Raw genomic sequence first — 17,969 nt, forward strand, 5'->3', positions numbered from 1 at the left:
TGATTCATTCTCAGGGGGTAGCTGTGGCTCCTTACCTGAACAATATTTTGGTTCAGGCTCCATCTTATATATTTAGCAATGGATAATACGAAGTTAAACGTGCCAAAGAGTTCTCTTATTCCAAGCTTAAGAGTAGTCTTCGTGGGTGTGCTCATAGATTTAGTGGAAATGTAAACTTTTTCTGACAGAACGACGTCTGAAACTTCAGTTGGCTTGTCGACCGTTGCAAGCTCTACAGTCTCCCTCTGTAGCTCAATGTATGGAGGTAGAAGGCCTTATGGTAGCAGCTTCATATGCAGTTCAATTTGTCTCACTTGTGTCCTTTACGACTCTGCATGTTAAAGGGATATGAAACCCAACTTTTTTCTTTCATGTTTCGGATAGAGCATTCAATTTTAAGCAACTTTGTAAAATTACTCCTATTATCAATGTTTCTTCTTTCTCTTGGTATATATTTTTTTTAAAAAAAAGCAGGAATGTAAGTTTAGGAGCCGGTCCATTTTTGGTTCAGCACCTGGGTAGCGCTTGTTAATTGGTGGCTACATTCAGAACTCAGGGTGATCTTCAATGCTCTTCAGTCCTGGCCATCTCTTCGCTCTGTCCCATTTCTTAATTTTTCAATCAGACAATATCATGCCGGTGGCTTACATAAATCAGTAGTTGGTAACTCACAGTTAAATCGTTGTTCAATTTCAGCCATCCATATCTCAGTAGCGGACAACTGGGAAGCAGACTATTTTAGTCACCAAACCCTCCACCCTGGGGAATGGTCTCTCAATCAGGAAATTTTCAACCATCTGATCGCTGGGGACGACCAGAGGTAGACCTAATGGCATTCCGGCTCAATCACCTGTCCGTACTTTAACCAGAATCTTCTTTCAACTGCGAGGAGATTGAGATGAGATCAAACGTTCAGAGGGGTTTTTCTGAGTCTATTATTGATACCCTAATTCAGTCCCATAAGTCTGTAATAGACAAATTTGTTACAAGGTATTGAAGCTATTTTAAGCACGGTTTCTCATGGCATTCAGTGAGAATTCCTAGGATTCTGCAGTTCCTTTAGGAGGGTCTAGACAAAGTTCTTTTGGCCAGTTCTATCAAGGGTCAGAACTCAGTTCTTTTACATCAGAAGTTAACTTCTTTGCCTGATATTTAATCCTTTATTCAAGCACTTGCTTGGATTAGGCTGTTTATAAAGCCGTCTTCTCCTCCTTGGAATCTTAACCTAGTTCTCAAGCTTTTGCAAATTCCTCAATTCAAACTAATGCATTCTTTGTATATTAAGATTTTGTTTTGAAATGTTTTTTTCCTTTTGGCTATATCTTCAGCTAGAAGGGTTTCTGAGCTATCTGCTCTTTCGTCTGATCCTCAATACTTGACTTTTCATCAGGATAAAGTAGTTCTGCATACTGTGTCTGGTTTTCTGCCAAAGGTTGTTTCGGCAGATATCAACAGTTGTGTTCGGACAGAGAGAAGGTACAATAATATAAGTCTTCAAAGGAACAGCTCTTGCATAATCTAGATGTGGTTTGGGCCTTGAAATTCTATTTGCAAGCTACTAAGGAATTTTGGTCAGTCTTCCAGTTTATTTTATATTCTGGTAGGAGGAAAGGTTCTTGTGCTTTTGGATGAGGAGTTTTATTCGCAGGGCATACTTTGAGGCCGGTCAGAAAACGGCCTACTCGAATCACAGCTCACTCTACTCGTTGAGTTTCAACTTCTTGGGCTTTTAAAAATGAGTCATCTGTAGAACAGATTTGCTAGGCTGCTACCTGGTCTTTCTTGCATACCTTTACTAAGTTCAAACGCTTAGATGTTTTTACTTAGGAGAGGCTGGTTTTGGCAGGCAGTAGTTCCTAATAATTAAGGGCCTGTGGGTTTCTTTGTTTTTGTTCCCACCCCTTTTTTCATGGACTCCATAGCTTGGGTATTGATTCCCAACAGTAAGGGTTACAGACTCTCTCTACCTTTAGAAAGAAAACATAATTTATTCTTACCTGATAAATTTCTTTCTTTTTAGTGAGAGTCAACAAACCTGCTCTACATTTATTTTGATTTATTTTTGGTGACAGCAGTCCTGGTTATTAAACTCTGGTATAGGATGTCTTTGCCTCCTCCTGGTGGCCAGGTGATGTAATTCTCAACAGTAAGGATCATGGACTCTCACTTACAAAGAAATAAATAAATTAATTTATCAAGTAAGAATAAATTATATTTTTCTATGTATTCTTTTTTTTTATTCATAAATTGCTAACTTTTCATCCAGGTAAGAAGCCTCTGCTCCGAAGCAGCAAGTCACGACATTTCCTGTTGGGTCACAGTTATGGGACCAACTGGGTGGAGTATGATGTTACTGGGTGGTTAAACTATGTCAAGCAGAATCCAGCTTCCCAAAATGCAGTTTCATTACTTCAAGATTCCCAGAAGTAAGTGTTACTGAGCTGTGGTGTTGCATCCAAGCCTGTAGTAAGGGGCTTACTCACAAATTAAGAAGCTTATAATGCTTTACTGTGGTTTGAAAAATGTACTTTCATCCAATAGAATATTGGAAAATTCATAGTATAGTATATTGCCAAGATTTGTCAAGTCCTGACTGTAGAAGGTCTGAAACCCTTAAAGGGACAGTCAACACTTACTTTAACATGTTTTTATATTGAAAATAACAAAACGGAGGTCCGCCTACACTATACCCCTCCTGCCTTGCCGCCTTGCTTCTGTCCTAATCAGCGGCGCTAACTACTCTAATACCCGGTAAATATGGATGCCGGACTCCCCCCACCATTACGTAGCTGCCTTCTTCTTCAACTGATAAGCAAATCAGAATCCAGTCCTCGGACTGAAATTGCACGCGCTTGCAATTTCTGTCCGATGCCTGGATTCTGATTTGCTTATCAGTTGAAGAAGAAGGCAGCTACGTAATGGTGGGGGGAGTCCGGCATCCATATTTACTGGGTATTAGAGTAGTTAGCGCCGCTGATTAGGACAGAAGCAAGGCGGCAAGGCAGGAGGGGTATAGTGTAGGCGGACCTCCGTTTTGTTATTTTCAATATAAAAACATGTTAAAGTAAGTGTTGACTGTCCCTTTAAAGGAACAGTATACTATACATGTTTGTAGCCATTAAGTGTATTAAATTTGTTACAAAACATCTTTTCTAAGTAGCATTTTCAAATTGCAAAATAAAGGTGCTAAGTGAACAAGAGGCAGCAGCAGAACTCCACCTTTCAGTCGGGTTTGAGAGACACAAGTCCATTTGAAAGGGTGTTCCTGCAGCATCTTTGAATACAGTTAAATTGTTACAGCTGTATGTCTGTGTACACTGTTCCTATAAGGGCACATACAAAATGACAATTTACTCTATTTTGGTAACCCATTAATATTTTAGAGAGCTCAAACTTTTCAAAGGAGTTAGTATGTTTTTTTGTTGTAATATTTTAGGTAGTAATCTGATTTTTAGGTAATGTTTTCTAACATTTTAGTTGACTTTAGAAACATATTTATTGCTTCAAATAAGGGTTCTCAAATTTGTCTATGTATTATTGTGAGACAAGGATATGAGATCCAACATTCAAGCTGAGCTTTTAGAACCCTCTGCATTTTATGGGAATTAATAGGGTTTTAAAAAATGCCCCCTCATCAAACCATCAAGCACTGCATGTGTGTCTGTGTGTAGTTGGTTCAGGTGATCACTTAAAAATTAGAGGAAATTCTCTTTCACATGAGGGGCCTTATAAGTCTCTATATAATTTAATTGGAGGGAGAGGTAGGGGCTCTATAATAGCCTCCATTAGTAGAAATTTCATGATTCAGATGAGGCATGTAATTTTAAAAAACTTTCCAAATTTGCTTTGTTCTGTTGGTATTCTTTGTTGAAAGCTAAATCCTATGCAGGCTCAAGTTGATTTCTAATCTGTTGAATGCTGCCTCTTATCTCAGTGTATTTTGACATTTTTCACAGTTAGACACTGCTAGTTCATGTGTGTCATATAGCTAACACTGTGCTCACTCCCATGGAGTTATTTGAGTCCGCACTGATTGGCTGCAATGCTAGTCTGTCAAAAGAACTGAGATTAGGGGTTAGCCTGCAGGGGCTTGGATACAAAGTAACGACAAATGTAAAAATTATATTAAGAGAACAGTGTTGGTTATGCAAAACTGGGGAATGGGTAATAAAGGGATTAGCTATCTTTTTAAGCAATAACAATTCTCAAGTAGACTGTCCCTTTATGTACTGTTGAGGGTAAAAGGGTTTTTGTTTTGTTTCTGTTTTTTAAACATGTATTGCTTTTTTTGAGAGATTAAAAAAATAGTACAGCATTAGCAATTAAGGAAGACAGAAACAATATTTATGAAAATGTATAACAAAGATTTTTCATCCACAACCGGTACACACACTATATGTTAATAGATGAGCAATAACATAAGTTGTTGAGAGTCTCTATGTAAGTACACTGCATTATAGTCAATATTATGTTTGTCTGACAGGTATTATACTGTTTCATGCACACCTAGTGCTATAGATGCTATATCTTCAGAAATCTCTATTAGCCCCATTCAGAGAAATAGAGCCATTGGGAGGAATACTAGGGCAGGGAGTGGGAAGAAGGGGCAAAATAAAAATGTAAATCTCAGTCCACTAACCTTTTTAGCTCTCCCTCCCAATCCTGTTTGAAATGACCTCTAGACAACAGTGTTGGGTTCTCTAAATAGGTTGGTAGACATCTTAGCCCCAGAGAAGCTCTTGTGCAGCGTAAATGAAGGGAAATTAATGCAGTTAAACACCCAGTGGATAGTTTACATCCCACATTTCCCAGAACTCTGCATATTAGATTAGGTTTGTTGCTAAAGAACATGTTCTGTTCCATTGTTCTAAAATATCTGACTATCTCTAGTATTTGCAGTCTTAATGGGACAGAACTGGCACCCCAGTTACAGCCAATAGTTAACTGTCACAAAGTCATGATGGAAGAGTCCTATATAGGGCTTCTCTAAAATTGAGGATAAGAGTAGCATATTGAGAACAGTTGATTCCAAAGAGGGTAGATTTGTAGGCAGTGTCACCAAATAATCTCTGGTGAGCCATTTTGGCCACTATTGTGCCAGCATTTATCTGACCTATTAGGAAATTCTTGGTGCAATTTTTCTGGGACCCATTGCTATTAGTATATTCTGAGAGAATTCTATCAGTGCCACTTCTTAAACCTATTTCAATCTAGAGGCCTGACTTATATCTGAAGACCCCTCTCCTACATCTTCATGTGTACTGATTTCTGAATAGAGAAGCCTCCAGCAAACATTTATAATAATAATTAAAAAAAAATAGTGGTTTATAGAAATGGGTGTTTTCCAAAATAATGAGGTGGGGTTCTGGGGCAACCCCAGTATTTCAGAATGTGTTTATCAGTGTGTAATTATGACAATCTGTTGTTCTCTGCACTCAATTGGTTAAATGGATGCTAAACCCAATTTTTTCTTTCATGATTCAGATAGAGAATTCAAATTATTTCATGTAATTGGCAAGAGTCCATGAGCTAGTGACGTATGGGATATACAATCCTACCAGGAGGGGCAAAGTTTCCCAAACCTCAAAATGCCTATAAATACACAACTCACCACACCCACAATTTAGTTTTACAAACTTTGCCTCCTATGGAAGTGGGAGGTTACCAATCAATATTTCTTCTTAAAGACACAATGAGTCCACGGATCATCTTCATTACTTATGGTATATTCACCTCCTGGTCAGCAGGAGGAGGCAAAGAGCACCACAGCAGAGCTGTTAAATAGCTCCCCCTTCCCTCCCACTCTAGTCATTCTCTTTGCCTATGTTAGTGATAGGAAGAGGTAAAGTGAGGTGTTACAAAAGATTCATCAATAAAGTGTTTATTATTTTTAAAGTAGTGCCAGAGAGTGCTACTTTGTCCTAGGGTGTAGCCGTAATCCATATCGGTCTCTACAGTACAGCTTTTGGTGGCTTTAGAGCAATGGGAACTTGTGGGACATAATTCTCACTGCGCCTCCCATGTAATTGTTTGCTGCCCTTACCAAGAAAATCTGAGTGATATTTACTCAGGACTTTCTTTTTAAATTACAGGTCCATGTGAGGAAGAGGACCTCACAACCCTGGGAACTGCCTTACTGTCCGACAGGAGATGAGGTAAGTGCTAACTTTACTCTGGGGGTGGAAGAGAGACTCAGAAGAAAGTTGGGCACTTCATTTTATTCCTCATCCTATTTAACTCACTTATCAGGCTTATGGATAGATTCCCTCAGAGTTTCAGGGGATACTTTGGGACAGTTACACGCAGGCTCTGGGCCTGTTTGACACATAGGCTTTCATTTCATAGCTGCAGAGCCATACATAGAACGAGCCCAGTGTGAGACATGTTGCCACAGCAAAGCCATCACTGCAGAGATATACATCAGACAAACAAAGCTCAGTGTGAGGCGATGCATAAATATGGGGTTATATCTCCTGGCGATTTCTTAATAGCCCACAGGGAGATCTTATATTGCCATAATGAATAAAGTTCAGTGTGCACGGCATGGTACTCGCATTCCTACCTCCCGGCGGTTTAATTATAGCCGATCGGGAGATCTCATAGTGACACATTTTCCGTTGAGCTATATTCAGATAAGCTCAGTGTGAGGCAATGTAAGGGAATTATGTTAGTTTCTCCCGGCGGTTTAATAATAGCCGACCGGGAGATCGCTTATGGCCACAATTTATGAGCTATGCTTGAGCGGCTCAGTGTAGGTGAATCCACATTAATTTATTTGCTTTTCGGACTAGACTGTTCAGTCCATTACTATTCCCCCGAAGGCCTTTGGATATATAAATGGCGACCGGGAGAGGATTATGAAAATGCCCACGATGGGCGGAGTTATGTTTAGCACCATTTTAGTTGCGCACCTCTGTGTTTTGTTCTTTCTGATATCGGAAGATTTAGCTGAGAATGGTGATCTCGATAGGGTGAAGGTATTGCACCGGACAGTTTTCGAAGAGGCTTAGTCCAGAATATTTAACCCGCTTTTTTGCACACAAATAAAAAGTGGGAGTTTAAAATTAAAGAGAGTATTAAAGTGACAGTTTATTTGCTTATTTAATCCCTTTGTTTTAGGATGGAACTAGGGCACGCATAAAATAAAGTTACCTTTTAAGAATAAAGTGACAGTAACAGTTTTTAGGTGTTACCTTTATTAAGGAATTTCAGCTGTTTATTTACTTATTTCATCCTTGTGTCTTAGGATGGAACAAGAGCACACATAAAATGATGTTACCTAGATGATAGCGACTCCACCATGATGGTTGTCCCTCCAAAGTCTAGCAAATTAGTCAGATATTATGAAGTCCCTTCCTTTACAGATGTTTTTCCAGTTCCTAAGGAGGCCTCTGAGATTATTGATAGGGAAGGGAGAGACCTGGATTCCTTTCTCTCCTATCTTCAGGAGGATGTTTCCTATAGCTGATTCAGTTAGAGGTTTGGCCAACTGTTCCTAAGGAAGAAAGAGCTTTTTCAACCTTGGCTAAGAGTACTACTACTATCCCTATACAATAAATTAGAGGATCTTGGATCCTGGGTATGCAGTGGCAACCGGCGGTCTGTATAACTACAGTCACAAGTGTGGCAGCCTACTGGTTTGATGCTCTGGCTGATGCCCTCAGGCGAGAAACTCCCTTGGACGACATCCAGGACAGGATAAAGGCTCTTAAGCTAGCTAATGCATTTATCTCGGATGCCACCCTTTTGCTGGGGGCCAAAAATTCAAGTTTCTCTATCTTGGCTCGCAGGGCCTTATGGCTGAAACCTTGGTCTGCGGACGTTTCTTCTAAGTCAAAGCTTCTAGCTGTCCCCTTCAAGGGGAAGACCCTGTTTGGTCCTGAGCTGAAAGAGATTGTCATTACGGGAGGTAAGGACAAGCTAAAGCTCATTAGGGTCCTGCCCAATCTTGGAATAAGGGTAAGCAATCCAAGGAGGCGACCAATGATTCCAAGACAGCATGATAGTTTTGCCCCCAATTCGGGACAAATGGATCTGGTAGGGGGCAGACTTCCTTTTTTTCGTCCAAGCCTGGGTTTGAGACGTTCAGGGTCCCTGGGCTATAGAAATAGTGTCTCAGGGATACAAGCTGGAGTTCAAAAGTTGTCCTCCCAGGGGCAGGTTTCTGATTTCAAGGTTATCTGCAGACCAGACAAAAAAAAGAGGCGTTCTTACATTGGGTAGTAGACCTCTTATCTCTGGGAGTGATCGGTCCCGTTCTACCTCAAGATCAAGGTATGGGATTCTATTCCAATCTGTTTGTGGTTCCCAAGAAAGAAGGAACCTTCAGACCAATTCTAGACCTTCAAGATGGAAACTATTTGTTCCATCCTTCCCTTGATCCTGGAGGGTCAATTTATGTCAACAGTAGATTTTCAGGACGCATACCTGCATGTTCCGATTCACAGGGATCATCACAAGTTCTTAAGGTTTGCCTTTCTAGACGAACATTTTCAGTTTGTGGCTCTTCCTTTCGGTCTTGCCACGGCTCCCAGAATCTTCACAAAGGTTCTGAGGTCTCTACTTGCGGTGCTTCGTTCAAGACACACTGCGGTGGCAATGTATCAGGACGACATTCTAGTTCAGGTGCCGTTTTTTCAGCTAGCAAAATCTTTCTAGGGACCATTATAGACTTTGTCTATGAAGATTTTTCTGACGGTAGTCAGGAAATGAAGGATTATCGATACTTGCCTAGCTCGGCAATATACTCCTCGCCCTGCAGTGGCTCAGTGCATGGAGTTAATAGGTCTGATGGTAGCGACAAGGACATCGTCTCGTTTGCTCACTTTCTTCTCAGAGCTCTACAGTTGGACATGCTCAAACAATGGAACGGAAATTATTTGGACTGGCCCCTCGACTTCTATTGGCACAGGAGTCTCTTCCTTGGCGGTTGTCTCTAGATCTTCTCTCCCAGGGAACGTGTTTTCGCAGACCTTCCTGGGAGATTGTGACAACAGATGTCAGCCTTCTGGGGTAGGGAGCAGTTTGGGGCTTCCTGAGGGCTCAGGGGATATGGTTTCAGACAGAGTCTGTGTTACTCATAAACATTCGCAACTGAGAGCGATCTACAATGCTCTTCTGACCTGGCCTCGGCTGGCTTCGGTTCAGTTTATCAGGTTCCGGTCTGACAACATAACGTCAGCTGCCTACATCAATCATCAGGGAGGAACAAGAAGTTCCTTGGCGATGGTAGAGGTCTCCAAAATAATTCAGTGGGCGGAGATCCATTCTTGTTGTCTGTCACAATTCATATCCCGGGGTGGACAACTGGGAGGTGGATTTTCTTAGCAGACAGACCTTTCATCCGGGGGAGTGGGAACTTCATCCAGATGTGTTCTCCAGTCTGATCTTCAAATGGGGTCAGCCGGAGTTGGATCTCATGGCATCCAGGCAGAATGCCAAGATTCCGAGGTACGGGTCGAGATCCAGAGATCCTCAGGCGGCTCTGATAGATGCTCTGGCGGCCCCTTGGTCCTTCAATCTAGCATAACTGTTTCCTCAGTTTGCTCTTCTTCCTCGAGTGATTGCCCGGATCAAACAGGAAGAAAGGGCTTCAGTGATTGTCATTGCACCAGCCTGGCCTCGCAGGATCTGGTATGCAGACCTGGTGGAGATGTCGTCTCTACCTCCTTGGAGGCTTCCGCTTTGAAAGGACCTTCTGATTCAGGGATCCTTCCATCATCCAAATCTAGATTCTCTGAAGCTGACTGCTTGGAGATTGAATGGCTGATTCTAGCCAAGCGAGGTTTTTCTGACTCAGTCATAGAGACTTTGATTCAGGCTCGTAAGCCTGTCACTAGAAAGATTTGGCGTAAATACCTTTATTGGTGCAAATCCAGGGGCTTCTCCTGGAGTAGAGTTAGGATACCTAGATTTTTACCTTTTTTCCAGGAAGGATTGGAGAAAGGTTTATCCATAAGTTCCTTAAAGGGCCAAATTTCAGCATTATCTATCCTGTTATACAAGCATCTAGCTGATGTCCCTGATGGTCTGCCTTTTTGTCAGGCCTGTGTTTAGATCAGTTACTCCTCCATGGAGTTAATTTAGTTTTCAATGTTCTGCAAGGGGTTCCATTTGAACCTATGCACTCCCTCTCTAATGACTCTTCTGTGGAGTTCCACATCTTGGGTATTGCTATCCCATATGTCACTAGCTCATGGACTCTTACCAATTACATGAAAGAAAACATACTTTATGTAAGAACTTACCTGATAAATTCATTTCTTTCATATTGGCAAGAGTCCATGAGGCCCACACTTTTTATGGTGGTTATGATTTTTTTCTATAAAGCACAATTATTTCCAAATTCCTTTATTGATGCTTTTTTACTCTTTTCTTTATCACCCCACTACTTGGCTATTCGTTAAACTGAATTGTGGGTGTGGTGAGGGGTGTATTTATAGGCATTTTGAGGTTTGGGAAACTTTGCCCCTCCTAGTAGGATTGCATATCCCATACGTCACTAGCTCATGGACTCTTGCCAATATGAAAGAAATTATTTTTTCAGGTAAGTTCTTACATAAATTATGTTTTTAAGCAACTTTCTAATTTTCTCTTATTGTTAATTTTTCTTCATACTCTTGGTATCTTTATTTGAAAAAGCAGGAATGTAAGCATAGGAGCCGGACCATTTTTGATTCAGCACCCTGGATAGTGCTTGCTGATTGGTGGCTACATTTAACCACCAGTCAGCAAGCGCTACCCTGGTGCTAAACCAAAAATTGGTCAGCTCCTAAGCTTACATTCCTGCTTTTCAAATAAAGATACAAAGAGAATGAAGATAAATTAATAGGAGTAAACTAAACAGTTGCTTAAAATTGCATTCTCTATCTGAATCATGAAAGAAGAAATGTGGGTTTAGTATCCCTTTAATGGTTATTGGATTTGAAAATATGTGGTCTTAATCTCCATCATAAAACACTTACCTTCATTCCTAGTAATCTATCTTCATATAATGTATCTATCGTGCTTTTATTTCTTTGTAGTTACCTCCTCATTTTTTTTCAGAAAAATCATTAGCAGTCTGTTTGCTGGCAGAACGGGCAGTGCCACAGTGCTGTCAGGTTCGGTCGCTGGGCTAGAAGGTGGATCACAGCTAGCCTTGCGCAGAGCCACTAGTATGAGGAAAACATTCACCACAGGGGTGGCAGCTGTCAAGAAGAAGTCACTATGCATTCAGATAAAACTCCAAGTGGTAAGTGCCACTTGTATAAACACTGAAATAAAAATGTTTTATTTTCATTATGAAAGTGATCCGCTGACAGAGTATATACCTATTATAGTGCTATATAGTGCAGACAGGTGCAGACTTCTGATTCGATCTAGATATGCCCTAATGAAAATGAGCTAAGAAGATGGAAAAAATTATAATTATTATTTCTGAATAATTAAAGTATTTTGTATTTTTCATATACATTATGATTTTGTTAGCTAAAAGTCTCTCTCTGACTTTTTATTTTTTTAAATAAATCCATCTTTTATTTGTCAGAAGTGCAAAACATAGTTATAAACAGTGGCACTTCGCCACGTGATACATATTATTACAAGTCACACTCCAGTATACATAAATATTTTGCTTGAAGATGGCATTTTTGGAAACAGTTATAAACTAGAAACAAACAATAACAACAACATGAAAAAAACCATACTGGTCGCTCATTCTTAGTTACTCTTTGGTATATTATGCCTTTATCTACTTAATCTTGTGATTTATATCTCTCTTCCCATCTAATAACCAAAGTTAGTAATACATTTATTCTAAACCTCTCTCTCTATCCATTGTGGTCAGTATCCTAATGCAATTCAATCACTGTTTATGACAGGCATTAAAGATAGGGGGGTATTAGGTGTAAGGGACTCCTCCCAAAGGAATCTCATGTTATGGAAGAACTCCAATCTATTTCTTTTCATATATCCATACTCTTCTAGGCTTAACATCTCCTCGACCTTTTCTAACCACATTTGCCCTGTCAGTGAGGTCGATGTTTTCCACTTTAAAGCTATCAAAATTTTAGCGCTATTTATTCCCACTTGCAGTAGCTGTCTCCGGAGTTTACATGATATTTTTGGTAATTGGTTGAATAGTACTATGTGAGGTGTCAGGGTAAGGTCTGAGATTAACCCTCTTCCAAAGTGGTCCTCTATGAAACGCCATAGATGAGCCAATGTTCCGCACTCCCACCACATATGTATATAGCTGCCCTTTTTTTTTTACAACCTCTTCAACACCCGTCACCTGAGGACGGGTAGATGGAGTGCAATCTCGTCGGTGTTAAGTACCAGCGTGTTAACACTTTAAAGTTAAGTTAGAGTACTTTGGGTGAAGTCTGTTTTCTTAGTGTGTTGGAATATCAATCCCCATTCCTCAATACTTAACGTCTCATCTAATTCCCTATGCCATTTAGTAGTGTATGCAGGAAGTTCCTTCTCCATGCAAGTCTGCAATAGCGCTCGAATCTTTGAAAGGGAGTGAGGAATTGGTGTATTGGCAGAACAAGCCTTTTCAAAAGAGGTCAATTGCCTCAAAAAGTCTGTCTTGTGTGGTGATGTGTTAATGAAATGTGCAAGTTGCATATATTTTAGCCAGGGGTGATATGCGCCATTGGCTACCCCTTTTATTTCTTCCCATCCCAGGAGTCTACCCTCACGCAGGAACTTCCCCAAAGGAGTCGTATGACCCCATTCTACTATTCTTTGATAATTTCTATCTAATCCCCCTGTAAGTTCGGCATTCATTGGGATCGGGTAAAGTGGAGATCTGGGCCCAGATATATAGCTTTTCTTCTTTAATATTATGTCCCATTCTTCGAAAAAATGTTGATTTATTGGGAGTGTCATACATTGTGGGGGTCTCAGCATTTTGGGCACCCAACATAGAACCCCGACTGAAGGGACTTTTAGTATATGAGAATCAATCGCTATCAAGGCTTTATATTATTGCATCTAGATAGACTCTAATCTCTGGTAGGCCAAGTCCACCAGTTATGGTGGATCTATACATTGTGACTTTATTTACTCGGGGTTTGCTTGTGACCCAAACAAATCTATTTATATGTTTCTGGATCTGAGTGGGAAACCATTTAGGTATAGCTATAGGTAAGGCCTGTAGAACATACAGAATTCTCGGTAATGTCGTCATTTTAATACACTGCACTCTTCCCCACCAGGATATAGGTTTACCCGACCATTTGTTTAAATCTCTCTGTAATGATTGTAATAAAGTCTCATAATTCTTTTTAAATAGTGTTTTCGGATTCGGGGATAAATAAATGCCTAAATATTTAAGGGCATCCGTCCCGAAGCTTCAGAGGGCAAACCTCTGATAGCCCTGCAAATGTGTCTTGCCCAAGGGAAATGTTCAATAATTCCGATTTGGAGGGATTTACTGCAAAATTGGAACATTTTCCAAAATTGTCTAACTCCTTCATGACCTCAACTAAGGATTGGGTCGGATCTGTAATCGTGAAAAGGACATCGTCTGCATATAACGCGATCTTAAAACTATGAGGGCCAATATCAATTCCTTTTATTAACTGATTTTCCCGAACATGCGATGTCAAGACTTCCATTGTTAGTATAAACAGCAAGGGTGACAAGGGACAAACCTGTCTGGTTCCGTTGCCAATCGTAAATGGGTGTGATAAGATGCCATTTGCTTTAACTTTTGCGGTGGGGTGTGCATAAAGGCTAAATATTCTACTGTGCATACAGGGTTCTATCCCTATCTCAATCAATGTTTCTTTAAGTAATTGCCAATCAAGCCTATTAAAAGCCTTCTCGGCATCAGTTGCCAAGAAGACCGCCGGTATTTTATGATGTTTGGCATACGACATAAGGGTCAGGGCTCTAATAGTATTATCCCTCGCTTCCCTATGAGGTATAAAACCTACTTGGTCAGTGTGAATAATGTCATTGAGTATTTTGTTTAACCTTTTTGCTAGGATCTTGCCCAATATTTTTAAGTCTGTATTCAATAACGATATGGGTCTGAAGTTTTGGGATCTGTAGGGGTTTTGTCTGGTTTTAGTATTACTGAAATATGGGCTTGTTGCATTTTTGTGGACGACCCTTGTCGATAGTCTGAAACAGGGACAGAAGGTGTGGTGCCAGGGAGGATCTATAAATTTTGTAGTACAAATTGGTAAACCCATCTGGGCCTGGGCTCTTCCCTGAGGGCAGGTCAGCTATAACAGAAAGGATCTCCTGTAACGAAATTGGGGCTTCAAATTCTTCTCTCAATGGTGCCTGGATTTTTGGTAAATTTGCTTCTTTAATATAATTTTTTATGTACTTAATCTACTTGGGGATTGGTCTGTTCGTATATTATACAATTCTGAATAGTAAGTACCGAATTGGTCCGCAATTTTATTACTATCTACCAGAGATTGACCTAATGGTGTTATCAATTTGTTAATATGAGATTTCATATTCTGTTCATTAAGAAGCCTAGCTAGTCTTGGCCCTGCTCTATTACCTTCATAGAAATAGATTTTCTTCAGCGCTATAGCCTTTCTCTGTGCTTCCCTAGTCAAAATCTTATTAATGTCTTGTCTTACTTTAGTTATATGTGTTAATAATGTTGCATCAACGAGGTTATTCTTATGCTTAATTTCTAGTTCGTTTAAGCGTGTCGTCAGTTTCATGATAGAGGAATTGTAGTGTTTCCTCATTATGGCTTTTTGCTTCAAGCATTCTCCCCTAATGAACGCCTTGTGTGCCTCCCAAACAAAACTAGGTTGTGTTTCGTTATTATTGGTAAATAGGAAGTATTCCTTGATTGCCTCTTGTATCACTTTCTGAACTGGGGGGTAATGGAGAAGAGAATTATCCATTCTCCATATAAAGGGTACCGTCGGTGCATCCGGCCATTCCAAGTCCATAAGAACAGTGGAATGGTCAGACCATGCTGTAGCCCGAATCTCTGTATCTTTCAGAAGGGTTAAATGGTTCCTGTCAAGGAACAAGTAATCAATACGAGTATAGGAAGCCCAGGGATGCGAATAAAACGTGTAATTACGTTGTGTTGGGTGTTGTATCCTCCACACATCCACTATCCCCAACGATTCCATACATGAAAAGACTGCATTTGGTGCCCTGGACTTTGCTTGCCCATGTTTTGTGGAGGAGTCAAGAGCAGGGTCTAGTGTAACATTAAAATCCCCCCCATTATTAGCAGACCTCTTTTGTGTTCTAAAATGAGCATAAGCAGTTTTTGGTAAAATCTTTGTCTGCTGTTAAGGGGTGCATACACGTTAACTAATGTGACAGGTCTGTTAAACAAGAGGCCCACCACAATTAAGATCCTACCCTCAGTTTGTAACTTTATTATGCAGTTGGAAATGCAAATGCTTGTGGAATAAGGTACTGACCCCCTGCTTTTTAATGTTGTATGCGTTCTGAAAACTCGTGGGAAAGTCTCTTGATATTAGGGAGGGTTCTGCTCCAGCTACAAAATGAGTCTCCTGGAGAAAAATAACTGTGTGGGAATGTTTGGCAAAATGTCTAAAGGCCACTGAGCGCTTAGTTGGGGAATTGAGCCCCTTGGCATTTTGTGATATAATGTGTAGCTTAGGAACCGCCATATCTATAGCTAGGAAGAACTACAAACTTTTGTCGGGATTGGCTTACCTGCCGTAGACAGCATCGTGGGTATCGGGGGTATCTTCGGTAATTTAGTTCTATAAATAAGGCTCCTAATGAGGAAAGGCAATCAAAACAATAGGAGAGAGCAAATACCCTATTTGGAGATCTAAGGGCGACAAACATATAGGCATATTTGACCAGCATGACATACATACAATAACAAAAACACCAATAAAACAAACAATAACAATTCCTGAGATTACTCATTATATAAAAGTAATCTAACTGGTTTCTACACAAGCTATGAATAAACTGCGGGTGGGTGGGGGGATTAAGACTGATGGTTTTGTCTTTCCACTCTAAAATGGGTATTAACAATTTCTATCATGTCAATCAATGATAACTATATCACTCAACTGGGTCTGTATTATCGAGGCTAGTTAACTTCAACTAATAACCTACTCTAAGGGCTATACAAACAATTTTGACTGGCTTCAAATGGGAATATTTCATGTTTGATCCACAGAGCGTGGAGTAGACACAAAATCAGATGTCTCAGTGTTCCTTCTTTTATGCGGCATTGTAGACCAGTTCCTTCTTTGGGGTTTAGGTGCTGTCAGTCCTGGTTGTGCCTTGTCTTTAGCAGTGTCCGACAACTTGGGCAGAGATGGTAATGTTATGTTAAGTTGTTTACAAAACAGTTCTAAGTCCTCCGGCCCCTTGTATATGTAAGTCTTCTCATCTTTCAGGACCTTGATAGCAAAGGGAAATCCCCATTGGTACGCTATCCCCAAATCTTGGAGGTGCAAAGTTAAATACCTAGCTTCTTTGCTTTTAGCTAAAGTGATTGGACTGAGATCTGGATAAATCTGCACAGTGTCCTCTCCGAAATGTAAAGGTGATTTTTTTCCTGGCCGCCTGTAGCAGTTTCTCTTTGTCCGTAAGCTTATGGCAACAAAGAATCACATCGCGAGGAGGCATGTGATCAGGGGGTTTCTGCCTTAAGGTTCTATGGGCTCTGTCCAGGGTGATGGGTTGCTTTTCAGGATCTAGTAAATATTTAAACAAATTCTGAAGATAAGAGGGCAATTGCTGCAATGAGATCTTTTCTGGAATGCCACGAATCCGCAGATTCTGGCGGCGACCTCTATTGTCCGGATCCTCCATTTGCATCTGTAAATGATCAATAGCCTCATGCTGATATTGGAATGCCTGCGTGGTGTTATCTGACAATTTATTTTACCACCATCTGTTCCTCTAATTCCAAGACTCTGTCTCCTAGCTCTCTGATATCTTTTTTAACTTCTGCTAGGCCATCTTTGATGGCTCTGCTGACCTGTTGCATTATGGTCGTAAGATCTGTTTTGTAGATAATGCTTGAAGGTCAGCTCGCGTTATAGTTGCGGAATCCTCAAAGACAGAAGTGTTAGTTTGAGATAGATTGTCATGTTGGTCAGGAGCAGGTGATCCAAATTCTCCTGCTGTGGATGAATCCTGACTTTTGAAGTACGAATTCAATTTTCCTCCTGTCAATGTACCTCCCTTAGGAGTTTTGTCAGCTTTGTTTTTATTTTTGGAGGCCATTATGTGAACTGTGACTGTATTAACCTTCTCTCCAGTCGGTGTGTGTTCTTGTAGTCTGCCAAGTGATCGCTATTAGTATACCCCTCTACAAAGATCCTTTGTTATATATAATTACACTGTTTGTATTCTAGGGGTTGACAAACCGCTTAGGCCTGTTACTCAGTAAATATCTGATGGAGTCACATCAATTATATGTCCGTATCAGTCTATTGATATGCTCCTTTAGTAGGCCTATTCTCCCTACGGTCATATGGTCACGCAGTCCTGTGCCTTGTTGTGACACAATAGGCCATTATTTCTCCTGTTAAGTGTAGTCAGTCCACGGGTCATCATTACTTATGGGATATTAACTCCTCCCCAACAGGAAGTGCAAGAGGATCACCCAAGCAGAGCTGCTATATAGCTCCTCCCCTCTACGTCACACCCAGTCATTCTCTTGCACCCAACTAATAGATAGGATGTGTGAGAGGACTGTGGTGATTAAACTTAGTTTTTTATATCTTCAATCAAAAGTTTGTTATTTTAAACGGCACCGGAGTGTGTTGTTTTCTTCTCAGGCAGAATTTGAAGAAGAATCTACCTGAGTTTTTGTGTATGATCTTAGCGGACGTAACTAAGATCCATTTGCTGTTCTCGGCCATTCTGAGGAGTAAGGTAACTTCAGATCAGGGGACAGCAGGCAGGTTCACCTGCAAAGAGGTATGTTGCAGTATATTATTTTCTAAGGAATGGAATTGACTGAGAAAATACTGCTAATACCGATA

General features: G+C 40.5%; 1 protein-coding gene across 9 annotated transcripts in view; it reads left to right on the forward strand.

The window, feature by feature from the left end:
• Positions 1-17,969, forward strand: part of MYO18A (myosin XVIIIA) — a 527,256-nt gene that overhangs the window by 150,956 nt on the left and 358,331 nt on the right. For all 9 annotated transcript variants that reach the window (XM_053706173.1, XM_053706175.1, XM_053706166.1 and 6 more), the window contains 2 exons: positions 2,267-2,426; positions 11,047-11,233. In XM_053706173.1, the coding sequence (XP_053562148.1) occupies positions 2,267-2,426; positions 11,047-11,233 (347 nt within the window). The remainder of the gene's footprint in view (positions 1-2,266; positions 2,427-11,046; positions 11,234-17,969) is intronic.

This window comes from Bombina bombina, chromosome 3, assembly GCF_027579735.1.
Source record: "Bombina bombina isolate aBomBom1 chromosome 3, aBomBom1.pri, whole genome shotgun sequence".
NCBI classification, from domain to species: Eukaryota; Metazoa; Chordata; class Amphibia; order Anura; family Bombinatoridae; genus Bombina; species Bombina bombina.